This window comes from Quercus robur, chromosome 8, assembly GCF_932294415.1.
Source record: "Quercus robur chromosome 8, dhQueRobu3.1, whole genome shotgun sequence".
In the NCBI taxonomy this organism is placed as follows: Eukaryota; Viridiplantae; Streptophyta; class Magnoliopsida; order Fagales; family Fagaceae; genus Quercus; species Quercus robur.
Window position 1 is genome coordinate 30124934 of NC_065541.1, and position 24826 is coordinate 30149759.

Consider the following 24826-nt stretch of genomic DNA (forward strand, 5'->3'; position numbering starts at 1 on the left):
AGGACTGGACGGAGGCGTGGGTCGGAGGCATGGATCGGCAGCTTGGGGCTTTGGTCGGCTTGGTCTGATCGGCAGAAGAGAAGTAGGTCTGATCGACGAGATGGGTTTGTTGGCGGAATGGGTGGGGAGATAAGCGAGATAGGTCGGCGCTGGGGATGGGTCGGAGCTGGGCTGGCGGCTGGGCTGTGAGATCGGGCTGGCGGTGGAGGAAGAAGAGAGAAGATGAGGAAAGTGGAAGAAGAAAGAAGGGAAGCTGGACCCATTTGCAATTCGGAGCAGATTAAAAGAAAGAAAAAAAAATAATATTTTAATCCGACTGAGCAGTAAAAAATTGTTTTTTTTTGTTTAGCTCTTAGCTACAGTGCACATCTATAGATAGATGTGCACTGTAGCAATTGAGCTAAAAATTATAAGTATAGCTCCACTGCTGCATGCTCTTTTTAGTGTTTTGGTTGAGCTAAAATAGCAATATAGCCATTTAGCTTCACTGCTGCAAGTGCTCTAAGACTGAGTAAGGATTCTTTTTTTAACCCCTTTTAAAAACTAAAGTGTCAATAATTAATGAAAAGGCCTTCTTCAATAAACCGAATTTAGTAAATTTAGAATTCTAGGGAGGTGTTCGATCTGTCATATTATCTCCTGAATTGTATTTCTTCACAAGGTTTCTACACCATTTTCTATATATTATTCCTCTAATTTCCTTCCTTGGACATCGGCATGGTCCTCTTCTATATGTAATTACATCAAAAAATTTGAATTCTGGAGTGTGTCGACTGTCGATAGTTAACATTAATATGGGCAAAGATTAGTCCCAACCGAAATATTGTGTCAGCAGTGCCGATCAATAGATTAGAGACATTCAAATAATTTCAGCAATTAAAAAAAAAAAAATACATACAAATTATAATTTTTTTTTTAAACATATATACAAATGTTTTCCAAGAGTCTTGAGTGCTCACAACTTAGCTGCCGATAGTGCTATACCTTATATCATCTACTTATATGAATGCAAAATTCTTATTAATATATATATATATATATATATATATTTTTTTTTTTTCACTCACATAAGTAAAGGATTTTTCAGAGTTCTTCTAGGCCATATGGACATGGCTAAAGTTGAATAGTCTCCCTTGTATTTGAAATTCTTGCATTGTTGACTCTTCTGAAAAACCACTTCTTCCCATGGCTCCAGTGTCTTATTACTGCCAACATTAGTCTCCAGATAGTTTTGTGTACAAGCATGGAATTATCCAAACGAAAGATATAGATCACTAGCACCATTGTTGATGTGCCTCCTGTTAATATGAATAATACCAAAAAGCTATTGGTGTTAAGACTAGGGATTTCATCATATGATTCAACATCCATACACACTTGAGATGCAAGCATGCTATTCTCTAATTCCCTTAGTTTGCCACTTTCAAATACCTTTAGTAAGGCTTCAATTATGCTGGGAAGCAAAGGAGATCCCTTAGGAAATGCCTAAGGAGCAGATAAAAGAGAATATAGTTAGTGATTCCAAGTTATTAAAAAGTTTCATAAAGTTGGCAGCTTACTTTATTTTTTATAGGCAGGGTCTATTTAATAACTACTTTCAGGACATTTGTTAATTGATCATTTTAGAAAAGTTTTAATACTACTTTATGGAAAATATAAAATGCTATCAAAAAAGTTAGTTACCTCTTCTTTTTTTTTTTTTTTTTTTAGTTCCTAAAAATATTTCATAAATTAGTACTTTTAGAGTATCTATTAATTTTTTCTTTTCTAATATATAAATTATAGACAATGGAAAAATTATTAGGTACTCCTCGTAAAGTGTTTCTCTCTTCTCATATTTATTGTGGACTCTAATAAAAATTTATGGTGGAATTAATTTATCATTAATATGAGATGTGAGAGCACTACATCGCTAGACACTGAGAGTATTTAATAATTACTTGTGGACAACATAAGAATATGGGATATATTGTAGGAGTTAATGAGTCAATAAAACCCAAGCTTGGATTCATGCCTCTACTCCTCAGACCTAACATTACTACCTAATTCAATAAATATTTTCTAAACCCATCGACAAGAATTTTAATCTAGCCCTTACTCCTGTTACAATAAACATAAGGTTAGCCTCATCTCAAGGGATATAAAATTCTTTTGTAGTGACCTAATGGAAAATAAATTATATTAAGTAAATAAAAAGAAGTGGAGAAAAGAATTACAAAACCGAATCCTCCAACTTTATAGACTGGCCCGGCTGTCGTAAAGCCCTTGCAGTATCTTGCAAGGAATAACTTGGCCACAGGAATTTCAAGAAATATGGCTGCTATCTCTCTATTTATCAGGTCTTCAGCATATTCATCAGGTGAGGTATAATTCTTGATATTTTTTGGATTGAAGCCCAATACCTCCACCAAATATTTCCCAACAAAGGCTGCTCTGGAGCAACCAACTATTGCATTGCTCTTTTGCAGTGTCTCAATGTCATTTACAGTGGGTTCAAGCTGTTGGACGGTGAGCATGGTGGTGAGATTGGCTGTGTAAATCTGCATAATAACTAATGCCACAAATATCCATGCCACCATTGTCATCCGTGACAGACTGCTATGCAGTTTTTTTCCTGCTCAATTCATTGAATTATAGTAAACGTTAGCACAAAAACTCACTTTTTTAAGACTAAAAACTATGATAAATACTCAACTTTTGAAATAAACGAAGATGAGGATAGCCACAAAATAACACTAGTTTTTTTTATTTGTTACAAAATAAAAGCTCAAGTTCTTACGTAGAGAAGACTTCATATTACCATGTAAAGAGAATAGTGTTGTGAAGGCTAAGCACAACAAGGTTATCATTTGATTCAGTGCAGAGCCTTTAAGTTCAGGCCAGTAATGTCTTTCTATGAGCCATACAACTAAGCCATTGTAGACATTTATTGCTCCTATTAGTACCCACATGGCATTCGTATAGGGCTTCAGGAATAACCATGCCTTATTGCATGTTTTTGATTGAACCGGAACTATCATTACCAGTCCTGATTCGGTATAGGGGTGTGTGAATTCGGCATGCTTATATCGATTGGCCACTATTGCTACATCTCCAACAACTGCATCAAACTTCTGCTCCCATGCAAATATGATTTCAAGAGTACAGGTTTAATTAGTCTTAATTTGCACGTCTATCTAGAAAATAAGAATTGGATCATTACAGAGATTAGCAAGACAAACAACTCAAAGGAATGCTGCTACAATATATGATGAGTCCTAAGTAATGATGAGGCAGTGGCAGTGACAATGATTGATTATGTATATTTGACACTCTTGACGGTTTCCATAACGGGACTTCTAAGTCATATACTTTTCAAATGTATTCAATTTAATTGATGTTATCTTTCACATTATTTGAGACCTATAGCGACAGTCTAGAAATGCTGTTATATCTCCATTTTTTTGGTAGTGTGTAGAAGTTGAAGCAAGGGTGGCTTGATGCATTTAGAGGCCTAAGGCGAAAATTGAAATTGAAGCATTTTATATAATTAAATATGACTTTAAAAAAATTAGATATTATTTAAACTCTATTATCTTTTTTTAGATGCAAAACTATTATTAACTAGTCGTTAACCTGTGCTATGCGTGGAAATCTACCTATTTGTGAGGTAGACTAAAATAATTTTATAAAATCTTAAATTGATTAAGAAACTACACAATTACAAGATTTAGTCTTGTATGGCTTCAATTTGTGTTATAATTTGATGAAGAAGTCATTGCTTGAACGTGCAATGACTTACAAAAAGATGACTCATTGCTTAGAAATTATTGAAACAAAACAAAATATATATAACTAAACAATAGAGAAATATAAGAGAAAGATGAGTTACATTCAAAAGAATAATCCATGACTATAACTATTGAAAGGAATTAAAAGATTCAGAGTCTACAAATTATACATAATATATATATATATATATATATATATATGTGTGTGTGTGTGTGTGTGTGTGTGTGTGTGTGTGTGTGTGCACACATGCGTGTGACCATACAACAGAAAAATATAAGAGAAAGATGTGTTACCATCAAAAGAATAATTCAGATATTAAAACTTTTGAAAGGCCAAAAAATATTAAAGTATCATAAGATTTACTTCCTATAAATTTTTGAAACAAAACAAAATGTATATGATTACACAATAGAGAAATATAAAAGAAAAATTGATTACCTTCAAAATAATAATACATGGTATAGTTATTAAAATATGCTAAACATGTTCAAATATTGCAAAAACTAACATAAATTTAGATGTTAAAACTTTCAAAATGCCAAAAAAGATATATAATTAAAGAATAAGTTATTGAAACAATTCAAAATATATATAACTATTTAAAAGAGAAATATAAGAAAAAAGAAAAAAGTACATGAACCCATAAAGTAATAAGTTTTAAATTTTAATGGGTCTAAATTAAACTTTAAACGATGAAAAAAAAAAATCATTACATCAAACTACATAGCTTTTAGGTTTCATTATCAAAAAAAGAAAAAAAAAAAGAAGCCGCAACTTAATTATTGAGTGCATATTACAACACTACGAAAGCTTAAGGCATCACAAACAATTCCCAAACCATCCATATGATATATTTGACTCAAAACCTACTTATTCTTAAGTATTGCTCTCCAAGAAAGTAAGCAACTAGATGCGTATTGGCTTATATATTGCTGAAACATATATATTTCTTCTTATCTCAAAGGTAATATGGCATGTAGCGGGGGTATGGGAATGGGTAATACTTGTATGGAGATGAAAATCACTTTTTTAAAAATACATGAAAAACCATTAAAAAAAATTTACAAAGTAGTGGAGAAAATAACAGAAGAAGAGTTCATACCTCTATTCGGCTTAAAAAAAATAAATAAATAATTAAGGCTTGCACTACTTTTATAGTGTTCATGGTTAACCTTGCAAATTTGGAGATAAATTGTCAACGTTTGATTTTGAATTTAAGTTGAACTTGTTAGAGAGATAGAGTTTCACTCTTTGTTAAATTTGGACTTTGGTTGTTGATGTCAAAGATTAGTCTTCCTTGGGTTGAAGTTGATATTGTTAATTAAAAAAAGTAAATTAATTTTGTTTAAAAAAAAATGATAATGATGTGGCAAGCTCTAGAGAAGTCAATAAAAAGTCAAAGGCTTCAGTTATATATATATATATATATAGAGAGAGAGAGAGAGAGAGAGATTAATATGAGCCATGTAGGAATTTTTTTTAGAAAGTCTATAAACACAAAAAATTGGACAAAACTTACTGTTGTTGTTTATAAGTTTTTTGACTATCTTACTATGGTGATACCAACTTAAGAGATGAGATTAGAGGTGTTCTTGGCTTGATTAAGATATTAACCTTTTGATGTGGAGGAAACTTCAAAACCAAGAAAATATTTGAGAGGGTATATCCTTTATCTTGAAGTGTTGACCAAGAAAATTCTTAAGGCTCTAGATGCCTAGCACATAATCACTAGTATTGATCATGTCATTACATATTTTAAAAGAAAGGTGATACCATGATCTAAGCATTGAAATAATAGAGGAACTGGCCAAGAATTAATGTTGTGAGATGATAGAGCTGAACTTTGCAAACCAAGTTCGTAGAACTTGCTTAAGTCCATTGAGTGTTTGGAGTAGTCAACACAATTTGTGAGGAAAGCTCAAAGGATGACAGGATTCTAGAGGTTGCTGTATGTAAACTTTCTCTTTAAGGCTGCTATTAAGGAAGTAATTCTTTACACTCATTTAAAATAATGGCCATTTCTGGGAGGTAGAGACTACAAATGAGTGTACTGACACAAGAAAGTCAAGTAACCAAGACAAATGTCTTCTCATAATCCAAAGTAAATTCCTTGGCAACTAAACGAACTTTGTAGTAATTAACAATGTCAACCAATCTAGTTTTGTTCTTGTACATCCACTTGCGACCTATAGCGGATTTGCTTTCTAGAAGGTTAATGAGTTCTCAAGTCCTTATCTTAAGAGTGAATCCAACTATTCTTTCGTAACTTAGTGAGGTCAGAGGAAGCCTTACAAAATATGTGAGGTTCATATAGGGTGGCAAATGTAGAAAAGTAATATGAGTCACGAATGTGAGAGAGAAGAGTTAAAATTGATAAGAGCAATGGGGCTTAAGAACCAATAGTGTCCCCAGCTAGCGTAAAAGGATGAGACTCATTGGAGGTGGGTGCTAGTGGCTCATCATAAGTGGACTTAGTGGATAGATGCTCTGGGAAGAGGTTAGGAGGGGGATTAATATGAGAAATAGTGGAAATATGATCTGTGAAGTGAGATAAGGAGTGGAATATTTTGTTTTCCAAGAAGACCACAAGATAGGAGATCCTAAGATGTCTGGCTACTGGATCATATCTACAGATCTTTTATTTAAGTTAATAACCAAGAAAACAATATAATTGTGAGTGGGTTGTAGTTTGGTGAGTTCATGTGGTTGAAGAAGACCAAAATGGACATAACCAAAAACTTTGAGTGGGCTGTAGTTTGGGGGTGTACCAAACAATTGTTCATAAGGTGTTTGATCTGATAAGATGGGTGACGAACACCTGTTGATGTACACTACATTGAAAGTAGCTTCTTCTTAAGAGAGGTGAGAGTGGAAGTGACAATATTGCTTAGGGCCTTAATAGTATCTAGGATGTGACGAAGTTTCTATTTAGCTTTTTGTATGAGGTGCTAGGACATGAGGTATTAGAAACTATGCCATAATGTTTAGAATATCAAGAAAGTCATGTTGTTGGTATTTTAGAGCATTGTTAGATAGAAATACCTTAATAAACTTAGAAAATTGCGTTGCAATCATTTTGAAAAAATCGCAATATATAGTTGAAATTTGGGAACAATTTTTTTTTTTAATATTAAATAAATCCAAGTGTATCTTGAAAAATCAGCTACAAAATAACAAAATACCGCTACCTTCACATAGTTGGAACAGGGGAGGGCCCAACACATTTGAATGAATAAGATCAAAAGGCGTCAAAAGTAATAAACTCACTTTTATCAAAAGATAATGCAGGTTATATATCAAGTTGACAAGACAAGACCATATAGTTAAAAGGAATAGAAGAAATTAAACCTAATACACCTCTTGACATTAAGTACTTGACACAAGTAACTAATGTGACTAAAGAGAGTTTACCAAAAAAAAATGTGACTAAAGAGAGAGTGTCATAGTCTATGGAGAATGAAGCAGAAGCTAAAACAATTGGTCCTGAGACTCTAGATTAAGGAAATGAAAGGAAGTGAGTTCAAACAACTGACCAACCTTACTGGTGGTCCCAACAATTTACCTCTTACACAATAATAACATTGGAAGAAAATAGCAAAAGTAATCCAAGTTCGATTAGTTGACCAATAGATTAAGGATTGAGAGATAGTTAACAGACATCAAAGGCAAATAATTTGGGTGTTGAAATGGACCCCACCTAACTAATAGTCATGGTGGAACCATCAATTGTATGAAAAGTGAAAATAAAGATGGGAGTGTAATGTGTATAAATGTGAGGGCAGAATTATGAGCGTTGTGATTACAACAAGCATAGTCAAAGAACCATGTGAAGGAATCAGGTCAAACTTAGAGTCAAGTGCGGGTCAGATCTAGGTTAAGTTTGGCCAACCTGATCAATTGGTGACATTGTAGGCATGCTAACATGAATCTAATGTGGCAGGATGAAAGGTGTGCTGATGGGGCAATTGATGTCTTGCTAACGTGACACTAATGTGGAACCTAGGCTAATGTGCACACTATGATGGTGACACATGGCAACCAGTGTGTGCTAAATGTGTATTGGCATGTGTTAGACACACGGAGACCTAGAGTGGCACGTGATGATGTGTGTGACACATGGATTAGCATCCAAAATTTCAAGTGACATTTGGCGGCTTTGTTTGTTATGTTTCGATTGCTGTTGGAAACATTAGATGAAGATTTTTGCTATGGTTGTGGCTGTGTGTATTAAACAAAGATTTGTAGGTGGTATTTCTAAGAAAAGCAACAATCTTGGGTTGGCGATGATGAATCACTTCTACCAACAAAGGCAAGGGTGGACTAGAGAAGACAACAACAGCAAGTTAACACCAAAAAATACGAGATTTTTCGTAAATATCAGAAGGTTAGAGCAGTAAGTCTGATACTATCTTAAGCAATTAACATATTATTGTCTTAAATTGAGTGTAATAATGTATTAAGCATTGTCCTTATATAGGCAGATGAGTGTTGTATAAACAATATAAGTGCAATACAAGCACAAGAGGTCTATAGCCCATTGGGCTTATATTCTAATAATAATAAAATAAGAATGGAAAATTAAAGAAAGATATATTTAGGTGGAAAGAGGTGTTTCTCGCCTGACAATGAGATCTAAGATTCTTTAATTCTTTCACTGAGGTTTCAATCTATGATACAAAAATAACTAAATAAAAAATTGAACAAGAGAATAAGAAATCACATACCTTTAGATGAATTTGTTCAACCAAAGCATCATATGTTCCATTGAAGGGATAGAAATTGTAAGGCAAATAGAATGGCAATTGTTCTACAGTTGCTTTGAAGAGATCGATGGAAAATCCACTGAAGAGACTTTTATTTTCCAAGAGATCATATTCCACATTAACATAATTTTTGAATAAAGATCTAGTAGGCACCCCAATTCTTAAGGGTTCAGCAGTTGTCGATAATGTCCATCCTTTTGGAGTATACCAAGGCCCCCCTGGCCAAATCACTTGCCCTAAGTTTCTCATAGAAGAATTGTAAGTAACATTCTCTGCAATAGTTTTTGAGAAACCTAATTTACTTGACCAAAATCCAAGTTCCTGGTAACTCTTTCCTATCATATTAATGATTTGAAATATTTGTCCAGGAGCCAATTTTTTGTTAAAAAACTGAACCCTTCCGCTTAAGCCTTGAAAATCACTTAGTAATATTTTATCTAGTAACTGTTGCCCCACCTTGTTGCTCTCCATCATTGTTAGACACACTGACCATAGAGCATCATAGGCTTGCAATGCAAAAATCCCTAGTTCGTGGTTTTTCTCTTCAGGATATTTCGAGGCAAACTTTTTGCAAAATTTGAAATAAAAGTCTTGAAAATGAGGCTCATTTTCTGGGAAGTAGCTCCTGACCCCCATTACTCCTTGCATGTAAGAGATGATAGAGGCATCAATGGAGTGCACAAGACTTGTCATGGAGTTGGTTGTAATCCACACATAACCATTTTCCATCATCTTCATTTTATTTGCTTTTTCAAATAGACGAATGGCCAACAAAAATGACAAATTAACCACGAAAATTCTACATTGCCCACTTTGTAGCCTCTCAAGCTCCTTAGACAAGGAATTAGTAGTGGTGAGAGGTCCAAGAGATAGATGATGTATTATTCGTACTCCTGCTTCTTTTAAGGCGTCAAAGAGGTGAGGCAAGACTCCATTGACTGAGGAATCTGTATCTTCATATATCATAGTGACCTGATGCCATTCCCAAGACTTAACAATAGCTGCTATGGCTTTCATTTGTCCATGCTGATTAGGTGATGCTTGGACCAAAAATGGCCATTGCTCGATTGCCCAATTGGGAGTAACATCAGCAAAAGACAGAATTGGAATTTGATTTTTGTTGCCAATGTCAGCAACCAATGATGCCTCTTCCCATGTACATGGTCCTAGAATGAGTTGCACATGGTGTGACTTGATAAGAGCTATAGCTACATTAAAAATGTAACAGATAAATCAACATCTTCATATAATTTGTAATGATAAATATTTTACTACAAAAACAAATATGATAAGTATAAAATAGCATCATAAGACCATGAAGGTCCTTTACTAAAACGAGATTGAATTTAATATGCAAATCCTTGTCTGTTAAAGTAGAAAAACGAACAAGAGAAATAAGCAGCAAAACTTTTTTTATTTATTTCAAAATACATTGTTGTTAAGAGACTGCCATAAATACAAGAATTTTATGGATTTCTTTTTTTAAAAAAACAGAGAAGGAATGTACACTAGATAGAAACTCTAACAAAGATTTGAAATGTCACCAAGCAATTTGATCATGCATTTGGTTCGTGTAATGTTAAATTGCATTGCAATGTGAAATATATTCTTGGAATTTTTTTTATCCATGGAATCACATTCTAACAGTATAAAATTATGGTGTATGGTTCATTAGTCACATTCCCATCCTATTCCAAGAATATAGCGTTCCTATATTTGGCTCATAATATTATTAGAAATAACTACAATTTTAATGATAAATTGATTGAAAATAGTTGTGTAGGGCCCTTGGGTCCAGAAGTTCATTATCTACCCATATATTGGGCCTGTGGCCCAAGTCGAGAACAAGGATTTGCCCGAGGAGGAGAAGTTTTCGTCAGAGGAGACTGTGTTGATGAATAAAAAGGTGGGATTTGGTCATAATAGCTCAAGAGAGTGTGTTGAGGATGAAGGTGTCCTCGACTAGACAAAGCCGAGGTCCTAAGAGACAGTTTATCAGCAAGAGTGACGATCCCGAAGATTTAGTTGGAGCGGACAAGCTTTGCAGAGACATCAGATAAGGAGAAGTCCCAAAATATCTTAGGTGAAAGCTGCTGCATCCGCATTAAATGCACTGCAGCTAGTGCAGCTAACTCTATAGCCGCATTAATGTGGAGATGATGCCTAAATAGTGGATTTCAGCCTTACAGCTACTACATAAGGACTCATGGGGAGTGTTGATGGGACAAGTATTCAAACCAACCGTCTAGAATGCACGTGGAAGGTGGAGATGAAAGGGAAGGACAATATAAATGAGAAGGAATGAGTGAAAAACAGCTACTACATAAGGACTTATGGGGAGTGTTTATGGGACAAGTATCCAAACCAACCGTCTAAAATGCACGTGGAAGGTAGAGATGAAAGGGAAGGACAGTATAAAATGAGAAGGAATGAGTGAAAAAAGGAGATCGGAAAAAGGAGGAAAGAAACACTGTGCAATTAAGAATCAATCTTGTAACGTTACCTAAGAGCATTATATAAAAACCATTGTCCTCGAACTTCACCGAGGACGTTTTTTCTTTAGCATACACTCGTGTATTTTCATTCTTTAGACATCAAACCTACCTAATTTGTTGTTCGGCTAACTAAAGCCTAGTTTTTCTAACCCATTTCTCTACAAATTCATTGTTTTTGGCGTTTTGGGCCTAAGTCCATTCATACTTTGGGCTTGAATCTTGAATCTGGTCCCTACAATTGGCGCCATCTATGGGAATTACTGATGCGATAGTGAGTTTGACGTTCAACGATGGTAGGATCAAATCCAAACCAAGCAGAATCCATGGGGTCTCAATGTCAAAATCATTTACATGAACTTGAACGAAAAAGAGACTAGGAGGGAAGTGTACACACTACCCACTCCAGTAAGAGTCAATCTCGGGGTAAGAGCCATGTCTCTCATGAGGAAAATACCAGAAACATGCAAAAGGAGATTGATCACCTAAAAAGAAACTTATGCCATAAACGCAGAAAGCGAGCTCCTTCAAATTCTGATTACTCTTCCGGTAATGAGAAGGACGAAGACTATAGACAGAGGTCAAGGACTCCCCCCAGCGAGTCCTTCTCATATGATGAAGACTACCGCCATGAACGCCGAAACAGAAATGCATCTTCGGGAGGCCTGGGAAATGACGCCATGAGTAAAGCACTCAACCAAATTTTCAAGTCGTCTTTCACGTGTTGGATTGAAGGAGGGAGACTTCCTCAGCAGTTCACTCAACCCACATTCACCTTGTATAATGGTAGAACAGACCTGGTAGAACATGTTAGCCACTTTAATTAAAGGATGGCTGTACATTCCAAGAATGAAGCCTTGATGTGCAAGATATTCCCATCCTACCTAGGGCCTGTGGCAATGAGGTGGTTTGACGATTTGAGGGCAGGCTCCATTGACTCCTTTAAGGAACTTACCCAAGCATTTGGGTCTAGCTTTATTACATGCAGCAGGGTTCCTCGGCCTTTGGCTTCCTTGTTATCTTTGTCCATGAGAGAAGGAGAAAGCCTAAAAACATATTCGGACAGATATTGGGAGATATTCAACGAGATAGATAGTGATTTTGAGGATGTAGCCATCAGTACTTTCAAGCTCGGCCTACCTACTGAGCATGGTTTAAGGAAATCTTTGACTGGGAAACCTGTTACCAGTATACGCCAGCTCATGGATCATATTGACAAGTACAAGAGGGTTGAAGAGAACCAGTAGTAGGATAAGGGGAAGGGTAAGATTATCCCTTAAGAGATGAGGGATTTCAAGTCGGACCATTACAATAATATCAGAACTCAAAGGGATTTTGCTAAATAGTCTGAACCTGCAGCTTCTTAGGTGGTGAGCACTGTATTTAGAGAACTAGTGCATCAAGTTCTAGAGAAGATCAAGAATAAGCCGTACTTCATATGGCTGAATAAGATGAGTGGAGACCTTTTGAGGCGCAACTAGAGTTTTCATTGCCTGTATCACCAAGAGCGGGGGCATACCATCGAGGACTGCTAGACGCTGTGGAACATCTAGAGTAATTGGTAAAAGAGGGGAGGTTACAATAATTTCTGTATCGACCCAATGGACAAGGAGATCAATCAAGGGCAGGGGCTTAGGGAAGTGCTCCTTTAAGGCCCCCTTTAGGTACAATCAATGTCATTTTTACTGCGCCGGGGAGAACGAGTTCTCGCCCTTCTAGGATGATGTCTGTAGCTAGATCACCAGCTGAGGGCTCCAACTCTGAGCCGAAGAGGGCTAGACTGGAAATCCGACATTCGTTGAGTTTCTCAGACGAAGTCAAGATTGGAACTATCCAACCACATGATGACACTTTGGTGGTCACCTTCAGGATAGGGGTTATGATGTAAAGAGAGTAATGGTGGACTAGGGCAGTTGTGTAGAAGTCATGTATCCAGACTTGTACAGAGGACTAAATTTGAAACCTGAAGACTTGACAACCTACGATTCACCTTTGGTAAGCTTTGATGGGAAGTTTGTTGCCCCGAAGGGCCAGATTAGGTTACCCATACAGGCCGGCTCAGAGGTGGTGGAAGTGGACTTCATAGTGGTGGATGCATACTCCCCCTACACGGCCATTGTCGCTAGACCCTGGTTTCATACCTTGGGTGCTGTTTCTTCAACTCTGCATTAGAAGGTTAAGTATCCGTCCAGAGACTAGATTGAGGAGCTGGTAGGGAACCAATCTATGGCTAGGCAGTGCCTCGTGTCTGCAATTTTGTATCAACCAGCAACTGAGTCCTCGGCCATGATTAAGAAAGGTTTATAGCAATCAAAGTCTCCGGAATTATCTGCAAAGAGGCAGGCCGAGGAAGCCAAATGTGAAGATTTAGAGAAATTCACCATAGGTGATGATCCAGAAAAGTTTTTTCAGGTGGGAGCTCAGCTACCACCTTAGGAGAAGGAGGAGTTGGTGATATTTCTCAAGGAGAACGTTGATGTTTTCGCTTGGAATGCTTATGAAGCTCTAGGAGTGGATCCGAGCTTCATTTTCCATCATCTAAACGTCAATCAAATGGTCACCCCCAGGAGGCAACCACCTCAGCATTCGTCCAAGGAACACTCAGATGCTGTTAGAGACGAGGTGACGAAACTTAAGTAGGCTGGAGCTATTATTATCCTGAATGGTTAGCTAACACTGTAGTGGTAAAGAAAAAGATTGGAAAGTGGTGCGTATTCGTAGATTTCATAGACTTGAACAAAGCCTGCCCAAAGGACCCTTTCCCTATGCCTCGAATTGACCAACTAGTGGACGCAACGGTGGGCCATCCTTGGATGAGTTTTTTGGATGCCTTTCAAGGGTACCATCAGATACCTTTAGCCCTAGACGACTAAGAGAGGACAACTTTTGTTACTTCTGTTGTAAACTAGCATTACAAGGTTAGACCCTTTGGTTTGAAGAATGCAGGGGCTACTTACCAAAGGATGATGACCAAGATATTTGAGCCACAGTTAGGAAAAAACATTAAAGTTTATATCGATGATATGGTGATAAAAAGTAAGGTAGAATTCGAGCATGCTAGTGACCTCGGAAATATCTTTGCTATCTTAAGGAAACATAAGCTGCGACTTAATGCTTCCAAGTGTTCTTTTGGCGTTGGATCAGGGAAGTTCTTGGGCTACATGGTCACACACCGCGAGATTGAGGTTAATCCTGACCAAATCATGGCAATCAACAATCTGCAACCACCTCGGAATCCCAAGGAAGTCAAGAGGTTAACTGGGATGACTGCTGCTTTAAATCGGTTCATTTCTCGGTCAGCAGACAGGTGTAGGCCTTTCTTTTAGCTATTGAACAAATGGAAGGGTTTCTAATGGATCGAGGAGTGTGCCCTAGCTTTCTAGCAGTTGAAAAAGTACCTTTCTTGGCCACCAATTATGTCAAGGCTCGAGCAATAAGTTTAGTTTTGATCCGTGTCGACAGTGGTGTGCAGAGGCCAGTCTATTACATAAGCCAGTCACTACATAAAGCTAAGGTCCGGTACTTACCACTTGAGAAGGTCATTTTGGCAGTGGTGCATGACACTCGTAAGCTTCCCCATTATTTCCAATCACACACGATTGTTGTCTTGACTCAGCTCCCACTCAGATCTTTACTTCGGAGTGCCGACTACACAGGGAGAATTGCAAAGTTGAGCACGATCCTAGGGGCTTTTGATATCAAATATATGCCTCGCACCTCTGTCAAAGGTCAGGTCCTCGCCAATCTAGTGGCTGAGTTTGCCAAGACCCCATCAGAAGATAAATTAGAGTAAAATATGGATGAAAAATCAGTTGCCGTAATCTTCCTGCAAGAGCCTTTGTCCTAAAAGGTCTACGTCGATGGTGCAGCTAATATAGAGGATCTGGAGTGGGGCTAGTTCTAGTATCTGCAGAAAAGATCACAATTGAGAAATCCTTGAGATTGAGATTCTCGACTAAAAACAATGAGGTTGAATATGAAACTCTGTTGGTAGGGATGACCATGGTTCAGAAAAAGGGTGGAAAGGCAGTGGAGATATTCTCTTATTCAAGGCTGGTTGTAGGCCAAGTCCAAGGGGAGTTGGAGGCGAGAAATCCTAAAATGTAGGAATATTTGAGCCATGTTAGACACTTACAATCTGGATTTAAGTCTTTTGTTTTATCACAAGTTCCTAGAAGTAGGAATGCACATGTGACTCTCTCGCCACACTGGCAACCTCTTCGGCACAGGGCTTGCCTTAGGTAATCCTTATGGAGGACTTGTGCAAACCTTTTGAAGTGGAAAGGAATGTGGTTCATGTTCACCAAATAAGGATGGGGCCTAGTTGGATGGACCCTATTGTGCTATTCCTTAAATCCGAGGCTCACAAGGTGCGAAGAAAAGCTTCTTGGTTTTGGCTGTCCGAGGACCAGAAACTGTATAAGAGATCTTTTTCTGGCCCATATTTGCTGTGCATGCACCCTAAAGCAATTAAGCTGCTCTTGGAAGAATTACACGAAGGAATTTGTGGAAGCCACACGGGAAGCAGATCTTTGTCTCACAGGGCCTTCACACAAGGCTACTGGTGGTCAAACATGCAAAAAGAAACACAAGACTATGTGAAGAAGTGTGACCAATGCCAAAGATTTGCACCAAACATTCACCAACTTGGAGGAGTCCTTAATCCCTTGACCAGTCCTTGGCCTTTCACTCAGTGGGGCTTGGATATTATAGGGTCTTTCCTTAAGGCAACGGGGAATAAGAGGTATTTGTTGGTCGACACGGATTACTTCACCAAATGGGTCGAAACTAAACCACTGGCAAATATCAGGGACGTGGACGCCAAAAAATTTGTTTGGAAGAATATTGTCACTCAGTTTGGAATTCCTTATACCCTCATCTCGGACAATGGACTTCAATTTGATAGTAAAACTTTTATGAGGTATTGCTACGATTTGGGAATAAAGAATAAGTATTCCACTCTGGCCTATCCACAAGGAAATGGGCAGGCCGAGGCTGTCAACAAGGTTATAGAGAGCAGACTTAAAAAAAGACTACACGACGCAAATAGGAAGTGGATGGAAGAACTGCCACACGTCCTTTGGACATACTGGACTACACCTTGTAGATCTACTGGAGAGACACCTTTCTCAATGACCTATGGTGCTGAGGCTGTCATTCCTTTGGAAACTGGATTCCCCACACTGAGAACAAGTTCTTTTGCTCTGAGCAGCAATGATGGGTTGTTGGAAAAAAACATAGATTTAATTGAAGAATGGAGAGAAAATGCCATGGTCCAATTGGCTTACTATCAACACAAGCTTAAACAAGGATATGATGCTAACGTGAAGCTAAGGCCACTAACACTTGGAGACTTGGTTCTAAGAAAGGTTATGGGGACTGCCAAGAACCCAGCATGGGGGAAGTTTGGACCCAACTGGGAGGGGCCCTATCGTATCACATCAGTGGCCAGGATTGGAGCATATTATCTAGAAGATTTAAAGGAAAAGGCTATACCACGCCCCTGGAATGTATATAACCTTAGGAGATATTATTATTAATAGAGATTTTCTTCATCCTATTTGGGATTGTTATATTGTTTGTCATGTATCCTTGACATCTATCTAAGTATTAAACAGAACCTGGGTCATGTCTGGCTCCTCGGACCACATGCTTTGGGAAAATTGATAACTTTTAATCATTTCTTTAAGTATTAAACAGAACCTTAGCTATGCCTGGTTCCTCAGACCACTTGAAAATTAATACTCCTTGACATTGACCTAAGTATCAAACAGAACCTTAGTCATGCCTAGCTCCTCGGACCACATGCCTTGGGAAAATTGATAACTTTTAATCATTGTTTTAAGTATTAAACAGAACCTTAGCTATGCCTGGTTCTTCGGACCATCTGCTTTGGGAAAATTAATACTCCTTGACATCTACCTAAGTATCAAACAAAATCTTGGTCATGCCTGGCTCCTTGGACCACATGCCTTGGGAAAATTGATAACTTTTAATCATTGTTTTAAGTATTAAACAGAACTTTAGCTATGCCTGGTCCCTCGGATCACCTGCTTTGGGAAAATTAATACTTCTTGACATTTACCTAAGTATCAAACATAACCTTGGTCATGCCTGGATCCTTGGACCACATGCCTTGGGAAAATTGATAACTTTCAATCATTGTTCTAAGTATTGAACCAAACCTTGCTCGTGCTTGGATCCTCGGACCACACACTTTGGTTAAATCAACGTTTTCTATCAAGTTCCTAAGGGTCAAGGCAAAGCCTTAATTATTGAAGACTTCTTGGATTACAAATTTAAGGTAAGTTAGTATCCCTTATTAATGACTTCAATGTTAGGTAAAACCATGTCAAACGGCAATGATTTTCACTACAACAAGAGTCACAATGAGATGCTCATGAGCGTCACTTAAAGCATTTATAGGCTTACTTATATTCGTTCAAGAGATGATTATCCTTTTGCTCCTCTAAAATTACCAATAAGTAAGGAACATAGCATATTTGAAACTATATGCAAGTAATGTTGTAGAGTATGTTCTTGAAATTGGAATTATCCCTTGCCGAGATGGTGGACTTAGTAAATTTCGCTCATTATTGTTGCAGATCATATGAAATGGGAGAAATGTTTTGTCACTCGAGTAGATTAGTGAGAGAAATTCTATTTTATCACTACTTTTGTTAAATGTTAGATAAAACAAAAATCATATTGACTTCAATATGTAAGTCACAGTGAAGAAGAAAGAAAATGCCCATAATTTTCATTAATAACAGCCTTAAAACAAGGCAGATCAAATGCAAAGAGGCAAGTTGATTACAATTGATAAAAAAGAAAAAGAAAACGGAAAAAAAAAAAAAAAAAAAAAAAAAAAAAAAAAAAAAAAAAACCTATTGCTTCATCTTTATTACAAGTTTTTCTTTTGAATCCTTGGGAGGTTGTGTATTTGCTGCCATGGAGGACACTTTAGCCTTATCCTTAGTATCCTCTTTTGGGGGTATGGTGAGAGTTGCCAATACTAACTCCATGCTTTGTGAAGTTTCTTTTTCCTTTGAGGGATCCTTTGGAGCAATTAGGGGTAGGCCAGAGCCTTGGACTACATCCATATTGATCTCGCCTGTCTTTGAAGTGTCCTCAGCCTGCTCTGCCCCTTCTGAAGGAGTGCTGGCTGCAAGAGGAACTTTGGGTAGGCTGCCTTGAATGCCACCTGCCTTCGAGGATGTTGGGTTGGCTTTAGAGTCCGAAGAGCTTAAAAGGCGTATGGCTGGGGGGTAGTAGACGTTTTCTGCTTTACTAAGCACGGAAGAAGCCTCAACCCCGGCTTGGTTGAGGACTTCATCCCATACCAAGGCGTAGTAAGTCCTACATATGGCAGGGACCTCGGCCTTAAGGGTATCCTTAGTCTCGGCCACCCCAACATCATACCCATGCTGCTCAACTTCATCCTTGGCCTTCTCTGCCTCATCCTTGGCTTTCTCAACCTCCTCCAATTTCTTTTTCAATGCAGTAATTTGGGTCTTAGAGGAGGCCAGCTGGTCCTTAGCACTGCGCAATAGCAGTCTTTGGCTCTTAGCTTGCTTTTCAGCATTTTCAAGGGCAGCTGCTGCGTATTTTCTTTCCTTTTCCTCTTATTGCAGCCTCTTCTTAAGCTCTTGGAGGATCTTGTTGGCCACCTAAAAGGCCTCCATAGTGATGATACGCCTTCCTCCCTCTTCCTTCATCTACCGATGACAGTAGTTGGTCACCTCTTCCGCCCGGAAGGAGGCTTGAACAACTTGCCAAAGAGAGAAACGAGAATTGGAAAAAGAAAGTTAAGGAAGCAAACTAAGAAGGAAAAGAAAAGAAGAGATCATACCATGGCCAGATATCTCTTGAGGCTAAGAAAGACCTCATGCCTCTTTATGGACCGTAGCTCAGCCATTTCCCCAGAGAGCAGTAGGGCCTGCTCCACTGCATCGACCACATAGCCGACTTTTCCTCCTTGGAAGTCCCTAATGGAGGCGTTGGCTAATAGAGGGGCCCCATCTAGCATTGGCTCGGGGAGCCAGGCTGAGGGCTCGGCCTGGATGTTGCCCCTCCTTTTGGCACCCCTCTACCTCACTTTGCCCCGCTTAGCCACCCTTTGAGCCTCGTCCTCTTAAGGGGGGAGGGATTTACTAGCATCCACCTCCACCTTGCCTTTGCTCTCCTTCTTCCTCTTCAAGTCAGCAGGTCCAGACGAGAGGGGCAAAGCAAGTGGAGGAGTGGGGGGCTTAGTTTGGGCAGTCTTCACCGGTGCGTCCCTCCCCGGCTAGGACTCTATCAAATCCATCAGGCTAGATTTTGGTTTGCGTTGTATCCCCATTTTGTCAAGTATTAGTGAGAATGGTGGGTCGAGATCAAGAGTTGAAGTTTCTGGGGACAAAGGTCGGTTGAAGGCTTCAAATTTGTCCTCGGACTCTAGTACTTCAACTACTTCTTCTTTTTTATCGGTAGGTTAAAAAGAGCCAGATGCACCGGCTGTGTGTTGGAAGGGAAGATCTACTCTAGGAATACCCTTCAGGATCGATTGAATGAAAAGATCACTTACCCGAACGGGTTGGGTGGAGAAGGTGCCTTCTAGGACGGGGGCACTTTCGGGAAGGAGAAAGCCGGGGACAGCTACACTTATGTGGTGAAGACAGGGGTATTTGGCTCTGATCACGCACTTTGGTGCCTGAAAGCTGGATGAGATCAGCTTGTACCCTAAGATTATGTGAGCCACTCGCAGTTGGCTGTCGTCATGTACAAAGACCTCGGCCCGAAATATTTTATCTAAACTTTCCTGTTGACCAAGTTGAGATTCGGCTCAGCAGTGTGTTTATCTACAAATTCATCAGGTTAATAGAATTTTATCAGATATGAAAATACAACGAATCAAAAGAGAGGACTTATAAATAAGCACCCTAGACCTAGTACCCCACCTAGTTCTCCCTCTCTCGTCGGGTAGGGGAGACCATCACTCCACTCCTCTGACAAGATTAGGAAATCTTTGTTCAGCCCCTTGTTGGATTCAAGAAGGCATTGGATGAGCCTAACCTCGGGATACCTTGATTTCAAGTAGTACCCCTGCCTCTTTAGACAGTGAAGATTATAGACCCAATTAACATCATGGTGGGTTAGACTTAAACTCATCTTTTCATTGAGGGCATCCACAGAGTTTAAGATCCTAAACATATTAGGGGCACATTGAGTGGGAGCCAACCTATGAGCTCTAAGGTAATATCTAGTGACTCCACCCATATTAGGGGCCTCCCTCTATGAAGGCAATCATCGGAATTACTACCTCTCCGACTTGCCTATCCTCGTGCCATTGACCCTCACTACAGTACCTAATGCCTACTCTTGGGGGGATCCTATAACTAGCCTTAAATTTTTCTATCCCCTCCTCGGAGTCTACCAGACACTTAAATCTACCCATTTCTATAAGGGTTTGGAGGGAACTTGAAAGGTTGGAAGGAGAAAAGAGGGCCGAGAAGGGGAAATGTATGAAAAACAGAAAAATATATGGAAAAATAAAGTGTAGAGATTTGTGAAGACTTATAGATATAAGGAGGGTCTCCTTAGACAGACTTTAGATATTTGTAGAGATCACAAATGAAATGGGAAGGTTGGCAGATTCAATGTATGTGTGTTAAAGCTAAGTGAATGCTAAAAGTAAAAATAAGGTTTGATTTAAGCGATATTTATACCAAGGAGAGAGCAGAGAGTGGGAAAGTTCCCTCTTAATTCCTAGCGAAGCCCTCAATTGTAGGATTCGCATCACGCCGTAGAACGTAGGGGACAAAAGAGCTGTAATAATTTAATGAGGACATGTCTCAAATGTTGCAGCGCCAGGAGTGTGTCTTGGGTAGTCAAAAAGGTGTCTTCATAAGCAGAGGGAGGGCGAAATGGGCACAGAGCTAATATAGGGACATCGAAATCCTCCTTTCTTCCCGAAGAGCCAGAAAGAAGAATCTCGAGGGGTTATTGCAGGGCCCTTAGGCCTAGAAATTCATTATTTATTGGTATATTGGGCTTGTGGCCTAAGCCGAGAATAAGGATTTGCCCAAAGAGGAAAAGTCTTCGTCAGAGAAAACTGTGTTGATGAATAAAAAGGTGGAATTTGGTCATAATAGCTCAAGAGAGTGTGCCAAGGATGAAGGCTTCCTCGGCTAGACAAAGTCGAGGTCCTAAGAGATGGTTTATCAGCAAAGGTGACAATCCTAGAGATTCAGTTGGAGCGGACAAGCATTACAAAGACATCAGATAAAAAGGAGTCCCAAAATATCTTAGGTGAAAGCTGCTGTCTCTGTATTAAATGCACTGCAAGTATCCAAACCAACCATCTAGAATGCACGTGGAAGGTGGAGATGAAAGGGAAGGACAGTATAAAATGAGAAGGAAGGAGTGAAAAAAGGATATCTGAAAAAGGAGGAAAGAAACACTATAGTAATTAAGAATCAATCTTATAACGTTACCTAAGAGCATTATATAAAAACCATTGTCCTCGGCGAAGGATGTTTTTTCTTCAACATACACTCGTGTATTTTCATTCTTTAGACATCAAACCTACCTAACTTGTTGTTCAGCTAACTAAAGCCCAGTTTTTCTAACCCATTTCTTTACAAATTCATTGTTTTGGGTTTTTTGGGACTAAGTCCATTCATACTTTGGGCTTGGATCTCGAATCTGGTCCCTACAATTTGCAACACCTTATAAAGGACAAAACTACCCCAAAACTTAAAAAATGACAAAAAATAACCCAATTTAAAAAAAAAAAAAAAAAACCCTTGAAATGTCCAAAATGACCAAATTACTTTAAATCGTCCAAAGAGACCATTGAACAATTAAAATGTTCAAAATTACTAAAATACTTTCAACAATGACCAACTACTCTCAAAAGCTAGAAAATGACCAAAAGACCCCCAAACCACTAAAATGAGCACAATTATCCTAGAAACCTTCAGAATGACCAAAATATCCGCATGACGTCTAAAATGACTAAAAGATCCCACAAAACCACCAAATTGGCCAAAATACCCTCCCTTTACTCAAGTCTCTAAAATTACCGAAATATTCCTAAAATGTCCAAAATTAACAATATACCCCTAAAATGACCAAAATACTTCCAAAATGTTTCAAGTGACCAAATTGACCAAAATACCACTGAAATATTAGAAATCTATTGTGTGAAGGATTGATTTTATAAAAATTGGAATCTCTAGTCTTTATGGAAAATTAATCATCAATGATAATTTTGTACAACTATGGTTTTTTTTTTGGGTGAAACTATTTAAGATTTGATTTGATTTCTATTGTCCCACAATTTTTGGGACTTTCTTGAAGTGAGTGTAGTCACCTATATATATTTTTCAAAAAAATTATTATTATTAATTAAAAAAATTTGGGGCTTTTTTCTTTAAGGGCCTAGGCAATTGCCTATAAGTGGTCTTACCCAAGGGCTGGCCCCACACGCGCACACACACGGATGTGTAGCATCTATTAATAAAGAATAAGTCTAGTACCATACATTTTGGCATAACAAATGCCACAACTCGCTCATGTGGTTAGTTGTAGTCATAGTTTTGATACCCGAACCGGACCGTACGGTCCGACCGGAAAAACCTCGAACCGCTCATTTTTGCAGTTCTTTAAGCTTCAAAAACCATTCTATAGAAAAAAAAACAGGGACCCGTGCGAACTGCGGTCAGACCTCACGGATCTGAGAACCGTGAACGGTTCTCGCGGTTCTCACGGTTCCTTTTTTTTTTCATCAAATACCAGCTGAAATGCACTTTGGACTTTTTTCAGATCTGAAACCAAAAGATTTGTGAGGGAAAAAAAACAAACTGAGAAGAATAAGATGACAAAGTAAGGACTATGCGAAGTTAAAGCAGTAAGCTAGCAACCCAGCACAGATCGCCAGTCATGGCCTTCATCTTCGTCCTTAGCTTCTATTTCTTCTTCTTTCTTCTTTTTCTCCTTCTTCTCTTTCTTCTTTCCATCTCCACTGCTGTGGTTTCTGAGTTTCTCACACTTCTCTCTGTTTTACTTTTTGCTGCAAAGAGAGAGACTAAGAGTGGCTGTGGAGTTTAGAAGAAGCAGTTTTGGCTTTGGAGCCTTCAGAGATTGGATCGGACTAAAGGATAAAAGGAAAAAATTGAAGTGTAAATTAGTGGGGTTAGGTGAGGTAGGTGTGATATTTAGTTGGGAGTGTATTTATTAATTAATACTTTTTTTTCTTTGTACTTCCTAGACCTAGATACCCACATTACTTTACAGCTCATGTTTGCATGCTAATCCTAGAAAACAACATCACTGACACCGGATTTAAACCAAAAAAGAAAAAAACAGAGGGACTAATTATATAAGTACCAAATATATAAATATAATAATAAACCAACCTTACTACAATTTTACTAAGTGTCCTTCTAATATCTATATTATTACAATATTATTATCACAAATTTAACTAATCAACATATAAATAAATAAATAAATATTATATCTATGTGTGTTTAGGATATGATATTTTTTATTTGTTTTGTGAAAATTATGATATGAAAAAATACATTTAAAAGATAGATTTTTATATTTAATTGGGTCATTTAATTTAATTTTTCTATTTATACTAATTTAATATATTTATTTATATTTAAATAATTATTAAATTAATTATGACGTCATTACGGTTCGACTCCGATTCAACCTCGGTTCGACCTTAAAAACCTTGAACCTCTCCCTTTTACAGTTCAATGAACGGTCCAGATCTGAAAACCTTGGTTGTAGTTGGTAGAAGGGTGTCCTCGATCACATGGACCAACAACCATAACGAGTTGTGACATTCGTTATGTTAAAATGTGTGACACTAGACTTATTCATTAACAAACCTCTATGCAACAAGTTTAACCCCACACACACACACACATATATATATAGAGAGAGAGAGAGAGAGACTTACCTGCTAGACCTGCTCGAATGGGTTCACCGTGAGAGTCTTCTATTTGAAGAAGAAAACTCTGATTGCTGAACTCGCAGAAATCCTCCATTGCCATCTCCAAAGCTACTTTCTGTTCTTTACCAATACGTGAACTGCCATCTATAATGGCACCTATAACTCGTTTAGCATGGCTGTTTTTTGTTATCTCAGTGCTTCGGTTAGTGGGCGCTTTTACCGCAATCAACAAAAGTATGGCCAATAAGAAATAGTGAAAAGGAGGAAAAGCATTCATATTGTACGGAATGTGGTACGTTAGACCCTTCATACATATATATATATATATATATATATATGTGTGTGTGTGTGTGTACATGGAGTGCAGAAATTTATGATCTTGCGTTTGATAATGGATTAATAATAACTGAACAGATTTTCTTACTTACTAATTATTCTTCTTATGACTACATACCAAGCCGGATAACGTCAAAACGAGCAAGGTACGTAGGAACCATCACAAGAATTTCCTCATAGAATTCTTGCAACTTTCGGGCGTCATGTAAACAAGGACTAAACGTTTAACATTTTGAATTCAGCAGGTTCGTCAAAGTTCAAGTGGGATGCACAAAAAATAAAAATAAATTGAAAGAAAAGGATGAATAATGCTATTATTTATTTTGTTGTGGTTCACCTTGTACTGTTTTGGGTAAGACAATTAAATATAATATAGGAGCATCATATTCAAAAGTCAGTAATATAGGATTTGGAAATTGCTGATCTATTTTTCGTTGTGTATACGTCAATCTTGGTGGTTGAAGCTATTAGTCCAACCATTGGACCAAGTAATTTCCTTGATAGAAATATGT

The 24826-nt window shown here is 38.0% G+C and overlaps 1 protein-coding gene across 1 annotated transcript; it reads right to left on the reverse strand.

Annotated features, from left to right (window-relative positions):
- Positions 1 to 1113: 1113 nt before the first annotated feature.
- Positions 1114 to 24261, reverse strand: LOC126696127 (glutamate receptor 2.1-like). The gene is made up of 5 exons (XM_050392912.1): positions 23985 to 24261; positions 8496 to 9742; positions 2801 to 3113; positions 2217 to 2614; positions 1114 to 1485 (listed from the first exon to the last, which is right to left on the reverse strand). Exons 1-5 carry the CDS (start codon positions 24253 to 24255, stop codon positions 1114 to 1116), a joined length of 2601 nt encoding a protein of 866 aa, XP_050248869.1. The 5' UTR covers positions 24256 to 24261.
- Between the last annotated feature and the right edge of the window lie 565 nt (positions 24262 to 24826).